This window comes from Pyxicephalus adspersus, chromosome 2 (assembly GCF_032062135.1).
Source record: "Pyxicephalus adspersus chromosome 2, UCB_Pads_2.0, whole genome shotgun sequence".
Classification (NCBI taxonomy): domain Eukaryota; kingdom Metazoa; phylum Chordata; class Amphibia; order Anura; family Pyxicephalidae; genus Pyxicephalus; species Pyxicephalus adspersus.
The window spans coordinates 50,985,495-51,003,097 of record NC_092859.1 but is presented as its reverse complement, the minus strand read 5'-3'; the positions used below and the strand labels follow the sequence as shown (position 1 = coordinate 51,003,097).

The 17,603-nt window shown below is 36.5% G+C and overlaps 1 protein-coding gene across 1 annotated transcript in view; it reads left to right on the top strand.

Moving 5' to 3' along the window:
* Positions 1 to 15,911, top strand: part of STING1 (stimulator of interferon response cGAMP interactor 1) — a 33,846-nt gene extending 17,935 nt beyond the window's left edge. Inside the window, exons 5-7 of the mRNA XM_072398980.1 lie at positions 2,974 to 3,212; positions 6,946 to 7,132; positions 12,066 to 15,911. Coding sequence (XP_072255081.1) covers positions 2,974 to 3,212; positions 6,946 to 7,132; positions 12,066 to 12,172 — 533 coding nt within the window. The 3' untranslated portion in view covers positions 12,173 to 15,911. The remainder of the gene's footprint in view (positions 1 to 2,973; positions 3,213 to 6,945; positions 7,133 to 12,065) is intronic.
* The last annotated feature ends 1,692 nt before the right edge of the window (positions 15,912 to 17,603 follow it).

Sequence of the window (17,603 nt, the reverse complement as noted above, 5' to 3'; positions counted from 1 at the left end):
CAGGGAGTCACATGACCTGGACCAGGAAGTGAGCAGAGGAGGTGATCCCTGAGCAGAGTTGGTGCAGGCAGAAGGGGAGTGCAAGGTGGGTAACACTAAAGAGAGCACAGATCCCGCGGTCCTGCGGGGATCTGTGAATAATATATTTTTCCACTTTAAAGAAGGAATGCATAACATTTCCCTTCCTGGAGAAGGTTAAGCAACTTTTTGAAGAAGAATGAATGAAACCTGATCACATGGAAAGCATTCAGAGATCCAATAGATAAAAGACTGGAAGAAGACTTCAAGAGAATCTACCTGGCAGGTGGTTTAGCTAGTCATCCGGAAGTTGCTCTTACCTGGAAGCGGAACAGGGGGGTCCAACACTAATTTCTGTTTAGATCAGATGAAGTTAACAGCAAATTTTCAGGTGGAACCATAAATTCATTTAATTTGACTGTCCGCAAAGATAGCGTGGTTTTCAGAAACAGCGAGAAGATCTCTTTGGCTAAGACATTGGATGGCAGATTCAGTATCAAAACAGGCGCTGTGCTTGATTCCCTTTGAAGACAATGTTCTTTTTGGAAAACCTCTAGAAGAGGGTATCCAGAGGGTGACAGGAGGTAGATCAGAGACGCAGACACCAACAGTTTGTTTGGTCCAATTAAGCTCCTTGATAGAATATTTGTGACTTTAGAGGAATCAGGTTCCGTGAACCTTTTCCTCAGCAATGAAGGGGAACCCAGGCATCTTTTCACAGACTATCAAAATCCAAGATCCTTCAGACAACTAAACCAACGAACAAGCAGTTCTGAAGGTGGCTCTGTCTAGGATCAGAAGGTTGGTGCCAGAGTTCTGAAATTCGCAGAGGTATGGAGAGACAAGATTCCGGACGCCTGAGTAGTATCAGTTGTATAAGCGAAAAGCGCAAAGAACCCCTTGGAAGTCATCCCACACCTTTATTAGACATTTAAAATTGAATGGCTTCTAGGATACAGACTCTACATTTGGTTCCTCTGTATTATATTCAGCATTGAAGAAACATTAGAAAAAATTTTTGCAGCAGTATCAGCTTTCAAGAGTTATATATTTTTTATTCCCTCCCTTTTGAGTTTTTTTTTTTTGTTTGCTACGTCCCATAAATGCGCTGACAGGAGGAGTGCCTGGAAAAGGGAAAATTGTTGCCATACTTACCCAATATTTTCCTTTTCTGGCAACCTTTCTGGCAATTCCCCAGGCTCTCTTGTCTTTCCTGTCCCAAGACTGGATACTAAACAGAGAGTATGGGAGGTTGGGGACTTTTAACTTGATAGGTTTGTCCTGGGGGGTCAAAGGGGGCAGAGTTGACGCATAGATGTCAGAAGGAGTTGCCAGGAAAGGAACATTACGGGTAAGTATGACAACAATTTTACCTTTTTGATCTGGTGAAGATATTTTTTTGATGATTTGGATGTATGCTTGGGGTCATTGTCGTGTGGAAAGGTTTTAATTTCAGCTTTCTAGCAGACACCTGAAGGTTTTTGGCCAAAAGTGACTGGTATTTGTAACTGGTCATAATTCCCTCCACCTTGAGTAAAGACCTAGTTCCAGCTGAAGAAAAGCAAATCCAAAACATTATACTGCCACCACCATGCTTTACTGTGGGGTTGGTGGTCTTTTGGTGATGTAATGTGTTGTTTTTGCGCCAAATTTACCTTTTTTAATTGTAGACAAAAAGTTCAACCAACCTCATCACACCATAACACATTTTCCTACATGCTTTTAGAACATTAGTCCAGTAGTTTTTTTTTGCAAGTTTTAGCCAAGCTTGGATGTTTTCTTTGTAAGAAACGGCTTTCCTACAAATTTTGCAATCTTACCATATAATAGGCGTAAATGCTGTAAATAAATCAAAAGGTGCTTCAATGAAATATTATATATGTATGGGTGTGCACACCAGCTTATCCTAATTTTTTTTCACTTTTTATATTTTTTGCCTAACAGATTTGGTTGTTTTTCAATTGAACTGTAAATGTTATAGATTACATTAAATGTGGGAACATTTGAAATAAGTAATTGTGGTTTTAATTTAATGTTTTTTTTCACACTTTAGGCTTTTATTGTAGAAAAAAAATGTTTTGTAATACAAAAATAAACATGAGAAGAAAAACATACATAATACAAACATACATAAAGATAAAGAAAATGTGCATGCACAAGGTCACTTTAAATCAAGCAATTGAAAGTAAAATAAGAGAACAACAAAAATGGTGACCATGACCTACATATGTAAGTCAAATGTAAATCATGTAAATCAAACCATTTTTGCTCACTCCATAAAAGTCAAATACTCAAATGAGACCCGCACAGCATCAGTTCTGATAGAAAAAGCCCTTGCCTCTTCTATAGCTTAGATTTCATGTACCTTAATCAGCCATAACCAAATAGGAGGAATTGGTGGAATTCCAATACAGATTGATTATGCTCCATTTAGGAGGTGCATTGTCAATAAGGATGTATACTTGGGAACTGATAAGTCTAGAGCATTTAACAGATATACTTCCACTGTATCAGGCAATGAGAACCCTGTTACTTGACTGAAAGTAGTAAGTACTCCAGACCTGTGGTCTCATGTTTTTACATCACAAAAACCTAACATTTTAACAGGGATGCATACACTTTTTATATCAATTGTATATAGCCTTCAGCTTTCTTAAGGAGACAGAGACTCAAGGAATGTTTCCAAAGAAATTTAAATTCTATTGTTCACACAATAGGTGTCTCCCACCCCTACTCCCAACATCCTTCTGTGAAGAACAGCACAAGCTGCTAAAACTTTGAGTATAAGTACTGCCTGGACCAAGATGAAGGGAATACCCCAAAAGCTTGCCCAAAAACGTTTACTTTTGGTGCAAATAAAAAATTATCATGGACAGTACTAAGTAGATTTAGGCTAATACACACGTTTTTTGCATTTTGCATATTCATTAAAACTATTGTAAATCTGTTTTGCAGCCCTAAAGGATTCAGTAAAAAGATTCAACGAAGAAAATAACAACTTACTAAAATCTTCTGAAACCTGCAGATTGCATATCCTGATACCTTTAAGCTGCAGAATATATGGAGACTTGAAGGACATAGATGGAAATATAACATTTGTCAAGGAGATCCCACCACTCTACATTGATCGGGCTGGTATCAAGGGAAGAGTTTTTAAAAACAATGTCTATCGCATTCTGGATAAAGATCACAGGGTATCTGTCATTTGTTTTGTTTAAAAAGGATGAGCATGACATGAGGATGAGTGTAGATACTGTATATATTTAAAGCCATTGTCACATAGAAACATATACTAAATTACCTTATATCATTTGAGAATCACATTTGGGACATGTCCACACATTAGTTAATATATTCTTTTCCAATTAAAAGACCATACAATGGCAGGTCAAAATAATTAGTAGAAGTTAAAAAATGGTTTTCAGTAATAGTCATTTGTATCTCAATAAAACATATAGTATATATATATATATATATATATCTATGACCAGCTGTAGCCTGGAAATACATAACGTACATTAAAAGTAATGTGACTAATATGAGGTGGAACATCTGTTGCCTATTACGTACCTATTACTTACACCAGCAGAGAGCTTTTTTGTTGCTAATGCTGAAAGTGCCCAATACCCCTTAACTGTTCCAAACGCAAAATCATTCAAGGAATAAAGTTATTTACTTGGCTCAAAGGTTTAAGACAGCAATGCCAGCTGCTTCACACTATTTAGGAGATCATCAAATAGAATGTTGAAAACCCTAAGATTCCATTTAGATTCATGTGTTGTGGTAACAAAAGGGCCGCCATCAGAAATTTCAGTGCCCCATACTATCTAAACTTGCTGACTAGCTTTGTTGGCCAGACCAGATTTAGCAATTGCACCTGGATCCCTTGCTGGCAAATTTAGTGCTCCCAGTTCTTTGTGTCACAAGTTCTTTCAGTCAACCACCGGGTGCTCTGGAATGATAACAGGCGGCAACTGTTTGGCTTTTTCAGGCATTTTTGTGGCTGAATAGGCCAAGCATAGCATTGTGTTTTTTTTTCATTTTTTGGTAAAATTACAAATAAATATAAATATTATAACTAGGAAACGTTAATATGAGCAAAACCTCAGACTATGTTTACAATGTGGGGGTTGCGGTGCAGTTACCACTTCTTCACACCAATGAACCTCTGCCTTGGGGGGATTCTACATGTAGCATCTCCCCATTATAGCCCAATAGAGATTGGGGTGGTGGTGAAAAGCCCTATGTTGTCAAATCTGCAAATGCTTTAAGAGCCAGCACTGCAGCAGCACTCAGGTTTTGAAAATTTTTGGTTTGAATCCCGGTTGTGCTGTTGTTTAGATTTTCTAAGAATTCCTGTCTGCTCTAAAAAATGTAAGAGCGGTCTTTTTCTAGAGGCAACAGCATGTCTGTGGGAAAACATTTCTCACTGCTAAGCTTGTAATACAGTGTTGATGCTGTCAGTGACATTGCTAGAACATTTCCAATTTTTGTCACATTTAGCTGTAGCTTCTAAAAATAATTGTGCTCTGCTTTTGGCCAAGCAGACAGGGCAATGAAAGATGGAAGCTGTAGGTAAACCACTCGAAAGCAGGGTCCCATGCAATCAATGTTATTTTCAAGGACTGCTGTATGCTGCAAAAATTTAAAAAAAATGTCTGTTGTGGGGGGATTGTTGTTCTATGTGCAGTTCGATGAGGTGGCAGCAGCACTCATTGCGCAGTCTTCACTCAAATCCAGATCAAAACAAAAAATGTTAGGCTCCTTCCTGGATTTTTTATTTACCAAGGGAAAGGTTGCCAAAATACACAGTCAATATACCAAAAAAACAAAACAATTAGTAGGTTGGCTGGGCAACTAACCACCCTACTTATTAGACCCTTGCTAACTAACAAAAAAGTAACACAAAACACTCAATGTTTGCTTTTAGTGAAGGTATTCTGACTGACAGAACTTCTGTTGTCTATTTTTGGAGCCCAATATGTGGCTTATGTATACCTTAGCCTGATTTCTACATCCTATCCAGCACTTTCTAAGTCATACCATGGGACACTCTATCCAACAGATTATAAAAAATCAACATTTCTAACTAAATTCAATAAATCTGATTGTTATTGTGACATTGATAATGTTGTTTTAGTGAGCATGTTGTTTATCTGGTTACCTTGCATTATCATGTGTATCTAATAGTACAACAACAGGTGTGCAAGGATTACAGTGCATTGACATTTTGGCCCTGATTTATTAAAGCTCTCCAAGGCTGGAGAGAATACACTTTCACCAGTGAAGCTGGGTGATCCAACAAACCTGGGATGGATCTGGTCCAGGATTCAAAGAATTTGCTAACAAATAGCAAATGACATTGAAGAAATCAATTCCAGGTTTGCTTCATCACCTAGCTTTACTGGTGAAAGTGTAGTCCCTCTAGCCTTAGAGAGCTTTAATAAATAAGGCCCTATGTCTCATTTTCACCCCAATGAACTCACATAAACAAAGCAAATGCAGCCATATGTTTCTTTAGAATGCAGCAAACCTTAAACAATTTTTTATGTGGATATACTCTTGCATAGGCATGCTCAATGCAGCAAGCAATGCAGCGAGTTTTGCCTTTCCATTAAATGTAATATTTGCAATCATTTTTTCCAATATCAAATTAAAACATTGATTTTTCTATTCTAACCTATCACTATTCAAACTTTCAAAGCCCTATGTTACTACCAGAAAGACTGGACCTAACTTTCCTGATCTCTGTTTAGTAAAGTGACTTCTTCAAAGAAGCACACATATTTTATTTCTTGGCTGCAGTCCCCATCTGTTAAGATCTTTGAACCCAGACAGTTAAAATCAGTCACTACCTTCACCCCCCTCCCCCCATATATTTGTAGAGGTCTCATTTGCATAGATAAATCTCAGTTTTGTGTCAACTTATGTCAACAATCGAACATTCTTCTTCATGGTCATTTGACATTTTTTAAATCCACCATTTGAGTGTTAATTGTTGGTATATCTGAGATTGTTAATATTCCTTCCGCCAAATTTAATTCCAACATGTCATTCATCTCAACTAGCATTTCTCAGTATGTATTCTGAATATAAGTAAAATTTGCATAATTAAAAAAGTATTTCCGTATCTCTCACAACTTGCCACAGTTTGACATAATCAGCACAAATGTTGCCAATAAAGCAAAAGTAAACAGTTTTTGGAAATCCTTTGCATTCTTCATTATTCAACTGTTGGCAATTTTATCTCTAGCAATTTTATATCTAGAAGTTTTTGCCATATATGTCGTTAGCCTGCAAAATGTTATGAATTACCTTCCTAGCATGTGAAATAATTGCAATTGTTTGGAAATGTGAACACTCTTTACCTTTTTTCTGGGATTCAAATAACAACTCTCTTCTGTTTTCCATATCTGCTGGCAAATTGCTAAGAGCCCTTCAACAGCATAATGAAGTTTTAATGGCTAGTTCTTCCTTGTATAATTGTTTTGAATATTCTTGCTACCTTTTCTTAATATCGTCAGCTTCTGCCAGGTCCCTTCCTCTTCTCCTGATACAAAACAGGAACTGTCCACTCACCCCCCTCGGCTCCTGCACCACTTACCACAGCTACAGCAGTAATTTGTAATTTTAGATGCTACCTTTTATAGTTTTATATGTTTTATAGTTGCTTAAATATAAATGGATAAAAAAACCTACACTTTCGTTCATTTAGCTTTTTTAACAATGTTTAAATACAATTACAACTTTGCATTTTTAAGTAAATTCCATTGAAAAAGTATTTTTTAAAAGTTTAAAAAGTTTTAATAGCAACCTAGACATGCAGATTGATATTGAAATGAATAAACCTATTGCATTTTTTTATGTCTCTAAGAAAATAACATGTACATCTACTTGTTCTAATAATTGCATTCTGTTTTATCACAGCCATACTATTGCATTGTGGAATATGCTACACCTTTAGCATCCCTGTATGAAATGTCAGATGTAGCCAGTGCTGCCTTCAGTAAAGAGGATCGCATTGAACAGGCAAAACTCTTCTGTCGCACTCTAAAGGACATCCTTGAAAATTCGCTGGAATGCCGAAATGCTTTTCGATTAGTCATTTATGATGGTAAAGTAACCAGTCTGGTTGGGATACATCAAATGCTTTCATATAAGAGGACCTGTAGTCATTCCAAATGTGTCCAATGTTTAGTTGAGGGGTGTGATGAGTGTGTTTACAAACTTGAATAGTTGTTTCCTGTCCGGTTGAAAAAAAATTAATAAATTAGGCCGGTAATGGGAGAAATACATGAAACTACACACCATCGATGACGTGGTAAAATACTTATGGCTTGTCAGTTATTTTCTGACATCAAAATTTTACCTTTAACAAGATTGTATGTATACTACATGCTTAATCTTGGTTTTTGACTGTTAAGCTGAGTTTCCTGTTCAGAGACAGCCAAAGAATTTGAATAAATTTTTAAAGGGAATTTATCAATGGCACACTGTAGATGTCTCATTTTAGAAAGAGGTCAGCAATTGCAGCCCCCTTATTTCTCTTTGGCAGTAATGCCATGAAAATGAAAAAATGACTGTTGTCATGGCTAAGGATCCCAATCACAACTGCCTGACACCCATTATTAGTGCCATTTCCAATTAACAGCATAGCCCATCCTGTCGACAGCAAAAGGTTAATGTAGTTACCAAGTCCATCTGCTTGCTTATACTCCATTTTCATCCCCTGCAACCCTGTTACCAAATATGAATAGGTCTTTCTGCTGAGGGGTTTTAAAAGGCTATGGACTCACTTACCATTATCTTGTGAGCTACATTGTGGAAGGGGTCAAACACTTCACTAACCGAAAATACCAAGGTAAAAAGGTAAAATTACTTCGTTATCACAATGCATTTACTTAGGGTTGCTGAGCTGTCAGTAAGTGTGGGATCTCCTGTGAGGTGTAAGTTTCTTTACTGTATGAGAGATGAAGAATAACGTCTAACTGCAGTGCAAACAATCCTGGAAGACTGCAGTGATTGACAGCAACAACCAAATGCTGTTATTCACTTGTACAGCTTTCCCTCTGAACAATATATGTCCTAACTATGCAATATGGCTGCTTTAAGCACTAGTGTGCTGTGAAATAGAGGGAAAAATGTTTAAAACACAAATTACATTACGGGGGGGGGGGGGGGGGTTGATAGATAATTAAGTGAACCTGCTATATGGGCTAAGCACATGCTCACTTTAAATACAGAAAAAGCAGAACACAATATGTAAGACAGAATTAAAAAAAAAATGTGTGATCTACATTTATATTTGACATTTATTAAACATTGTTACAAAAGAATAGGTCATATTTGTACAGAAGTGAATGTGACTTTCTCAAAACATTGACTGAATGTGAATTAAACACTGTCATTTGAAACATACACACCAGAAAGAGTCACCTGCTGTAAATGTCACTGAATGCATTCCAACTGAAATCTGTTTTTGGAGTTCTTGAAAAAAATGTATTCTTATTTGGATGTAAGAATTGTTTACAGCAGCACATCTTAACAATTTGGATGGGAATATACAGTATGCTATGTCACTGTTTGCCTCTCATGCTTCATACAGATTTGTATTTTGGAGCATCTAAAAGGCATTTCTATTTCTGTAATTCCTGTGGTTTTGTGCTTTAGTTTTTTTCTTTTAAACTAGCAAGGGTCATCAAGTTAGAGAAAAACAATATATGTAGTCTGAACTACTCTAGGAAGGAAATGCATTTATTCGATTTGCATACTCTCATGTATACCAGTAGATACATTTTTCAACTGACTTGCTACATTCCAGTACATCCAGTACATAAATCTATTATATTTGAGGAAGAGCCAGAGTAGGTAAAATCTCACAGGTTTACTAGTAGGTGTTACTTACTGATAAAAAAGTGTTGGCTTTTTAAATAGCTTTTTTTTGTTTTTGTATGACACATGCTTTACAATATTGTGCTGTGTTCAGGGGCTAAATGTGAAATTTTGCTGGTTATAAAGTAGATTCTTTGACACTGGTAGGTCTACAAATCATTAAATGCTGTAGCTAGTATGTAAAGCACCATAAGGAATGTATTTTACAGATGACATGGCTGAATGATAAAGAATGAATAAAGAAAGGTGCAACAAAAAGGAAGCTTAGACAGTCATTTCACACAAATACACTCACTGAGCAGTGAAGTAAGAACAAGGACCCTACATCCCCCAGTCCTGACAACAGTCCTAACTGGATGTAACCATATTAGTGATGTAGCATCAACCTGCATATTATTAGACCTGGTTATGAACTAAGATATAAATTTAAAAGCTCTGTTGCGACTATAAATGGAGGCACTCCACTATAACATTATTTCAGTCTGGACCAAAATAATTGGATTTGAAATCTCACTACAGAAAAAAATATTCAACATCGCCAAAAATACAATCAACAAATACATTACGATATATGTAAACATATATATCCCATAATATATCCTATATATGGCCTATATACCTAAATCACATCCATCTCACACAGTATATTACAGATAAATAAAGCACCTGATCAAAATACCAATATCCACAACACATTTAACATAGTTAGTACCTAGTAATACAGGGGTGCCCAACACGTCGATCGCAATCTACTGGTTGATCGCAAGGGCAACGAGAGTCGATCGCGGAGGCCTGCCTTACCCCTCCCTGCTACTCACCAGCAGCCCTGCTGTACGTCTATAGGGATGCTGGGCATGTCTTTTGTCAGACAACACCAGGAACTTTGCGTCCAAGGCGCATGTAACAGTGCAGATTGGGTAGGGAGGCAGAGAGGGTGGCAGGGCAGTCTGAGGTGAGCAGTGCTGAGGGTCCAAGTCAGTTCAGAGATACCTTTGTACAGATTAGCAGTTCTTTTTCTTGTGCAGCACATCATTCTCCTATGACAGATGAACTGTAGCTTTTCTGTCACTATATTCTCGTATTGCAAAGTCTGTGCAACGTTCTGCTATTCAATGTCTCATTAGCTTCAGTCACTTCCTTGTCATTCTTAGTATATATATATAAATAAATATATGTTTACCATTTTTATTGTTGGTAGATCATTTTGACTTGGTCATTTTAAAAGAAGCCTGCAAGCCAAAAAAATGTAGGCACCTCTGTAGTAATAGGTTTGCTAAATTGAAAATAAAATTGCAAAAGTTAATATCTAAATAAGAAATTTCTTTTAAGAGTATCTCAAGTGTGTCAAGCAAGGCATTCTTCTTCTGAACAGACTCCAATGAACGGACTAATGACTGCATATTTCTCATGTATTCCTAACACAAAAGACAATCAGATTGAATGTGGTCCTGCCCATATTAAAAAAAATATTCAATATTATCTCACCCAATATTTGGCATGGTAATTATACACAAAGCACATCAGTGTCCTTTTTTGTACATTTTTTAAACAGATTTGCATAGGAGCCGCATCTGACCCCATTGCAGTCCCCTAAATCTGTTCATAAATAATTTCCTTAAATGAAAATAGTTCTGTGTCAGCAAAATGCATGACAAGTCTAACTAAAGGTTCTCTGCAATCACAATCAGTGTACCGAGAACACATCAGAAAGCAGTGAACACCTCTTTATTAGGTATAGCATACAAACTTTTCAATTTAAGGCAAAACATTCATAGTAAATGCCAAAGTTTTGTCCAATTCTTGGAGGACTGAGGACACATTATTATTTAAAAAGGTACCAAGTTAGGAATGTATGCAGAGCAAAGGTCCCCCATCCTCTAGAGTCCAGACACTGTCCACCACCCCCCACCCCCCTCATCCAGCTACTGTGTCAGACCTTTCCCCCAGAGAGCACTCCATAAAGAGGTGTGTGGGAAAAAGAGAGTAAGGAAAGCTTTTATGAGGGCTTTAGAGTTGTAATTTTTCTTTACCTTTTCCGCAGCCCAGCCAGCATTTATCACTGCACCGTTAGCAGAGTACTCTGAACCATTGTGTCGGCGGTAAATTTTCAGGCAGATTTAAACAACCGGCCCTCTTCAAATGTTGTCACAGGTCACGCAGCTCACGCTGCATTCGATGACATTTCCCAAGCACTTAGGCTGCTCAACCACTGTCTAGTATTGAAGTGTGCATGCACAGCCTGTATTCACAGACTGAGCTGTCATTTTTACTAACAGCTGTTCCCCTTCACATACATTTATGGGTGTAATACTGCATCTAAAAGTTTGGCATGAGGTACAAAAATCTAATCTAATAATAGGTTGTCCAGGAAGGAATTCAGAACCTGTAAATTTCCATTACCTTTGAATCAACAACACCTCTTTTTAGTGCCATCTGTACAGTCCCCAAAATAAATTTCTATTTATCAAAACAGGATCTTTCTGCAACTGACACAAACTACAACAACATTAGTGCATTAATCTGACAAAGATAAAAGACCTGGTGTATCCCCACTGTTGCTTCCCTTTTATTAGCTGACTGTACTATCTATTGTTTATCGTTCTTTATGGTTAAAGTTAACAATGCTTGATATTGTGTGTTAAGCTATTTACACATGTCACATGCAAAGAAGTGGATTGGAATGTGCTTCATCACAAGATTACCATAGGTTTAACTCTTGGCTCTCTTTTTTTTGTGTTTAGACTAAAGTTTGTTAGCCAGTAATTTTAGTGCCCACTTGTAAATGTCTTTTATATTACAGCATAATGGTGGTGCTTTAAGGGGACCTAAAGTTCAACATTAAAAACTGTAAGCAGGTAGTATTTTTATTGCAGAAGGGACAGGTGATTTTCCTTCATACTTATGTGGCCAAACCAAATGCAGATACCGCTCTGATGGAATAAAAGGCAGGCAACTTTCTATCAGTGCATATCTTAGGTGCATAAAGAATGAGAGCTATTACGTTCTGATATATAGAAGAGAAGGACCTTCATGTGTATGTACCTGCTATAAAATACCATGAACAGTGGATATTTCTCTGTAGTTCAGAATTGTAATTATAATTTAGATTCTTTAATATGGCAATGCTAACACTGTGTATTAATGTTTCATTTCAGATTTTCCAAAAGGTGAAAATTATAGTGAGCCCCTGCTTTCCCGAGAAATACTGAAGCATTTAAAGCAACAACGTTCTGAAGAATATGACCTCGGTATCAGAGCCTAAATAATTGACTCCACATCAATAAAGGGGCTTTCCCTGTGGGCCCTGAGGAAGCCTACCTCACTTTCTAATCAACTGATATATAAAACATCGTTCAGCATCTTTAAACCTTTAGGGCCATTTTTAAACATTGTATTGCTTTATTCTACACACCTGTTTTCCTAGTTTACAACATTATAAAAAGAGATATAACATATCATCACCACCATTATTATTTTATTGCAACAGTGCACATTTTGTCTGTCCATTCCATGAATTTCCCTTACCAATGAAATGTTGCTAGTGCTTATACTGTCTATTGTGGCCAGGTTGCCAACCCGTCACAACTTATTTTACAAAAAAAACTTGCAAAAGTGGCTGATAAGGAACTTTTTTGCTGAACAAAAATGATGTCACAAAAACTCAAGTTGCATCCTAAAGCAATATATAGTATGCAAAATAATATTGAATAATTATTAAAATATTATTTAAATAATACAAAAACACAATTAGCAGGAATGGAACTGAGCAAAAGGGGTACAACTAAAGCATAGTTAAATAGTGTGATATTGGTAGAGGCAAAACGTTTTACCATACCCATTACAAAAGACTAAAGGACAACCAACAGGCTAAAAGAGGGAAACAGCATTAATGTGCTGAAAGACCTTAGAAAGCAGGGGATAACAAAAACACAGTATATTTCAAAACCTGGCAGGTTTTTTCATTTTTTTGCACTATACAATTATGCTGTAGATGAGATAACATAATCTTCATGAACAATTTGCAGCTCATAAAAATTCAAAACAATTGAAGCCTTTGTGATGTTCAAAGGAAAAAATTTGTGTGGTTGGTTGCAAGAAATGCCTCTTAATAATCAATGCTTAAAAAAATAGACTATGTTGAGTAAATAGATACCATAATTACTGTATGTCAAGCTTCAAAAATTGTGTGGAGCAGCATAATGATGAAAAATTAAGATACCTAAAAAACACTTGGAAAACCTTTACAGTTCATCATTTTAAATTTATTATCAATAATTCCCCTTTAGAAATATTCCTACTTGGATAGGCAAACAAATATTTATATAGTCAATTACTACTTCTGTTACTCATCCATGGGCTTAGGGTGGCATCCCCCTTAGATAAAAAAATTTCTGCTAGAGCCAAGACGATCAAACTTTAAATGTGTATGTGCAGTTGATACCTGTTATTTTGTTCAATAAATCAAGGAAATTTTCCTTTCCTAGGTTGCAGAGCGCTGTACATTAAATAGGGGTTTCAAATGTCAGACAGACACAGTGACACGGGAGGAGGGAAGGACCATGCCCCGAAGAGCTTATAATCTAGGAGGTAGAGAAAGTATCACACAATAGGAGGGGGGATATGGAATGGTGGGAAGTAGTGAGTAGGATGAGTATTCTGTCTTTTAAAAGACAGAATAATACTGGTAAGCAAGTTTCAAAAGTTGGGTTTTGGGTGCATTTATAAAGGAACAGAAAGTAGTGAGGTTATGAGTGAGGAGGTCCATTAGTAGGTCATTGGAGGTGCAAAGAGAGGGGCTAAGAGTGTATTTTTTATCATTTCAGAAAGGTAAGTTAAACAAGAACTGTGGAGGAATTTGAAGGCAAAGCACAGGAGCTTAAATTTGATTTTTAAGGTGAAATGAAAGCCAATGAAGAGAACAACAAAGAGAGGCAGCAGAAGAGGAGTGGTGGGAATGATGGATAAGCCGGGCTGGTGGAATACCAGTTAGTGGTATACCAGGAAAGAGGATGTTACAGTAGTCCAGAAGAGAGATGATCAGAGCATTTACAAGGAGTTTGGTGGTATGTGGGGACAGGTAGGGGTGGATTTTGTAGATGTTGTGCAGGTGAAAAGGACAAAACCAGGAAATATCCTAAGTATGGGGGGTAAATGAGGGGGTAAAATCGAAGGTGACACCAAGATAACATGCTTATGGGGAGGGACGGATGACAGTGTTATTAACAGTTAATAATATGTCGGGGAGATTTAGAATTTGAAGTGGGGGGGATGATGAGTTCCTATTTATCCAGGTTGAGTAATCCATGTTCAGAAATCTGTCAGCCATGAGGCTACTTAGTGAGGAGGTGTAGAGAGAAAAGAGAACCGGTCTAAGGACTGACCCTTGGGGAACACCAAAAGGGAGGAGAGTAGAAGAGGAATAGGAACTTTGGAAGGGGTAGTCAGACAGGTACGAAGCAATCTAAAAGAGAGCAGTGTCACTGATACCAATGGAGTTCTTGATTTGGATTAGAAGGGGGTAATCAACAGTGTCAAAAGCAGAGGAAAGATATAGGAGAAGGAGGAGGGAAAAGTAACCTTGTGACTTTTCACAACCTGAGGAGGTCAATAGCTACCTTAGTAAAGGCTATTTAGGTGGAATGTGCAGCTCATAAACCATATTGGAGAGGGTCAGGAGAGAGTTGGTGTTCAGGTAATCTGTAAGTTGTTCATAAACAATGTGTTCAATAAGTTTGGAAACATTTGGGAAAAGGGAGATAGGACAGTAGCTAGAAGGTAGGGAGGATTTTAGTGAGGGTGTCTTTAGGATAGAGAGAACAATGGCATGTTTGAAAGTGAAGGGATAGATACCAGTAGAAAACAGTGTCAGATATGTTATTTCATGTTTCACGCCAAAAAACTGAAGATCATGTTCCGGCCTTAGATGCTTAGTTTGGCACTTGAGTGGGAAACTGAATTGGGTAAAGAGTGGGAGATCCAGGAATGGCAGGATACTGCAAACTCTCTTTCTTTTATCTCGCTAAACACATCATTTATTGAAGCAAACTATAAAATTTTGATGAGATAGTATATAGTGCCAATGAGGTTGCACATTTTAAACTCTCCACTCAGTTTTAGAGTCTGCGGTCAAATTGGCATATTATTTCATGCCTGGTGGAATTGTCCCCGGAAAAGGAGATTTTGCATTAGAATTTACAATTTAATTTTCTCAGTATTGCATGTTAATCTACCTAAAAACTTTGACAGCACTTTATTTTCTAAACTAGACGATTCTGTACTAAAATCCCCAGCTTGGCTGATTTCTTATTTCTTTTTAGTAGTTCATATATAAATTGCGTGCTATTGGAAAGCAAGTAATATTCAGTTGGAATTCACTAAAAATAAGCGAAACTTGATTGTGGTAAATGACAAAATAACATGTATCATAAAAAAAGAACTAGGCATTTTTCATAAAAGTATTCTACTCTAATTATCCTACTGTGTTCCCCTTATCTTTCATCTTTTTTTTTTTTTTGTATTGATTATTCTTTGGAGTCTGATCTCCCGTTGTGTTGGCTACAAAGTTGTATCAGCACCAGCTCCATTGCAGGCTTAGAGGGCCATAAGACTAGCAGCATTCATATCGGATTGATATTTCTTCAGATGATGTTTATGTAAATGGCTGTTATATTTCTGGTGCATTAATTTAAATGGTTAAAATAGTTGAATTTGTTTGTTTTGGTTAAATTGCAAAGAAGACCCTGCATAGTTGCCACTTTTGCTTTTGGACCCCGCACCCAATGCCTGGGGGGATCACACAATCATGGAACCATTGACCATTCTAACTTAAATTCTGTACTATTTTCTCCTTGTGATGAAGTGGATCGTTTCCATGAAACGCGTTGAAGAATGAATAAAGATCGATTAGGAAAACAGAGGGATTTATGTATATGATTTTAAATGATTTTAATGTGTATGTACAATTTATGTGGTATCAATAAATATTTTAATCAATTGAAAAATTGTTTTTCAGCCTCTTAAAGTTCTTATTTTTTTAACAAAAAAATAAACATAAAAAGTTGAAGTTGGATAGGAGGCTATAATTAATAATAATAATTTATTATTAATTAAATAATAATATATAAAAAAGGAAGTTTTTTTTTGTTGGGTAACAGAGGTGGATTTACACTGTTTGACTATGTGAACTGTAAATCTCCCCTTGATCTTTTTTCTGTTATACCCCATACAAATTGAAAAAACCCCATAAAATATTTGAAAAAAACAACTACATATAATTGGGTCACTTGTTCTTAAATGAACGTCTGTGCATTATTGTTGGTAGACGGTGTTGTGTCCTTGTGTAAGAGACTTGGAGTTTTTATACACTTTACATAAGGATAAATGGCCATCTAATGGTTTGACCCAAGTATAAACTCAGAGTATAATAAAGTATGAAACACAAAATCATGTCAAAATTTATTTTTTTAAATTTATTATTTTGACATGGTTTTGTGTTTCAAACTTTAATATAATCATACAATTATAATATACTGTAAAATAAATTTTCATGAAAGACAATGTACCGCGTTTAGACATATAAATCCAGACAGAAATGAACTGCCCAGGAGGTTAAACTGTTAAAGAACTAAATAAATTAGGTAACAAGATAGTAATATAATAATAATATAGAGTTAATAACACTACAAAGATATCCCTATGCGTTATAAATGCATTTAAATGAAGAGCTACCCAGCCTCTATTAAACCCCCCTAGTGGTAATCCCGAGTCACACTCGGGGGCGTTTTAAACTTTAAAAAAAAACACTTACCTTGCTCCGTCAGTGGCCCCTGTCGTCCTGCTTATCCCTGTTTACGTCAGCATGTACAATCTTACTTTTCCTCTGTCCTCACACATCCTGCTCCTCTGATCTTCAGCCGCAAAATGCAGAGACGATCTCTGGGGTTTCCTGGTGATGTCGGTGCATGCATCAGTGCAGGCGGGAGGATTGGTGGGAAATTCAAATAATTTTGTATTAAATTCAATAAAATATAGGTATTGAGTCCAATACAAAGAAATGTTCAAATAATATTTATATAATTTTATTATATATATATTATACAAGCTACTGTACAGTTATATTCTAGGTTTATCTATTCTTTTTATTTTTTTTAACATATTTTTGTTTTTTTATTTAAAGTTTATTATAAAATGTATTGAATTTAATAAATAATGGACATATTTTGGTGAGTTATGTCTAAGAATTATAGCCTACAATGTAAATTAAATTTCCATGCAAAAAAATTGAACTGTTGCATGGAAATTTGGACAGAATTAGAAGGCTAGGGGGGTGATGTTGTTTTTTTTATTTTAAATGCCTTTTAGTAGTTGTATTCCTCTCCAGGGATCATGGCAGAACTATGTTAAGAGAAAGACATTTATAGTGGGCCCACTGCCATCCACCAAGGTATTGAGCTCATTGAGCTTTTCAAATTAGAAATGTAATTATATCCGAAAACCTGAAAATGTTGATTAGTTTGTAGCAATAACACACCTAATTTCAAAATGTTATGTTGTTATGTAATTCCATAGCTAAATACAAAAGCGTAGGTATCCTCCTGCTCTAATAGGACCGTGGGTGTAATACATTTGAATCGCTACTAAGCCACTACTTCTTTCTTCTCCTCTTTCTCACCTGCCAGGGGGCAGGGCACCTG